This window comes from Gregarina niphandrodes (genome assembly GCF_000223845.1).
Source record: "Gregarina niphandrodes unplaced genomic scaffold scaffold00010, whole genome shotgun sequence".
NCBI classification, from domain to species: domain Eukaryota; phylum Apicomplexa; class Conoidasida; order Eugregarinorida; family Gregarinidae; genus Gregarina; species Gregarina niphandrodes.
Window position 1 is genome coordinate 233,958 of NW_011645780.1, and position 718 is coordinate 234,675.

Consider the following 718-nt stretch of genomic DNA (forward strand, 5'->3'; position numbering starts at 1 on the left):
CTGAGAACATGACGAGTTCCTCAGGCGCCTTGACCAGGTCGTCGTTGTCTCGCTCGTTGTCAGTGCGCCTTCGTTTCCGGGGGATCCCGCTAGACCCCGCTACTTCCTCCGCGGCTTTTAACAACTTCGGGATCCTTTGAGGCTGCGGCACTCCGTCAATCCAATGCCTTGCCTCCTCGGCAGACTACACTCACTCCGCGCTGGAACCCAACAGGTTGCACATACAGCGTGTTGTGTACTTTCGCAACCACCTGGCACGGCACTGACCACTTGTAGGCCTTCTACTGAAACTAACTCATTGAAGCAGTCTCTGTCCAGAGTCCCCGGCTTCGACACAGCTACCGGTGCGCTTAACAAAGTAGACAGTCTCGGCAGAAGTCTACGCTTCCCCACGTTTTCATCTTCTCTCGCTTACCTTTTCAACCTTTCAACAAGTGGTACTGACAAGCCCTCATCTTGTTCGGCTTCCGCACAGTACGCCACCCTTAGCTCTGGATTCATCTGAATTCGATCCACCAACGTGTCCTCCCCGACATCTTCTCGTAAGTTCGCTCTAGACAACCAGTCAGCCACCACGTTCTCGGTGCCCTTCAGGTACTCTATCTTAAAGTCGAACTGTTGTAGGAACAACGAACAACGACCACCTTGATAGCTTTCCTTTAGTAGAGTTAGCCAAATACAACAGGTTCTGGTGATCAGTCCTGATGGTGAACGGCGC

The 718-nt window shown here is 52.8% G+C and overlaps 1 protein-coding gene across 1 annotated transcript; it reads right to left on the bottom strand.

Moving 5' to 3' along the window:
• Positions 1–411: 411 nt before the first annotated feature.
• On the bottom strand, positions 412–615 carry GNI_064850 (hypothetical protein; the record flags this gene model as incomplete). The annotated part of the gene is made up of 1 exon (XM_011131812.1): positions 412–615. A coding segment is annotated over one exon (204 nt), but the record flags the coding sequence as incomplete, so codon positions are not given.
• Between the last annotated feature and the right edge of the window lie 103 nt (positions 616–718).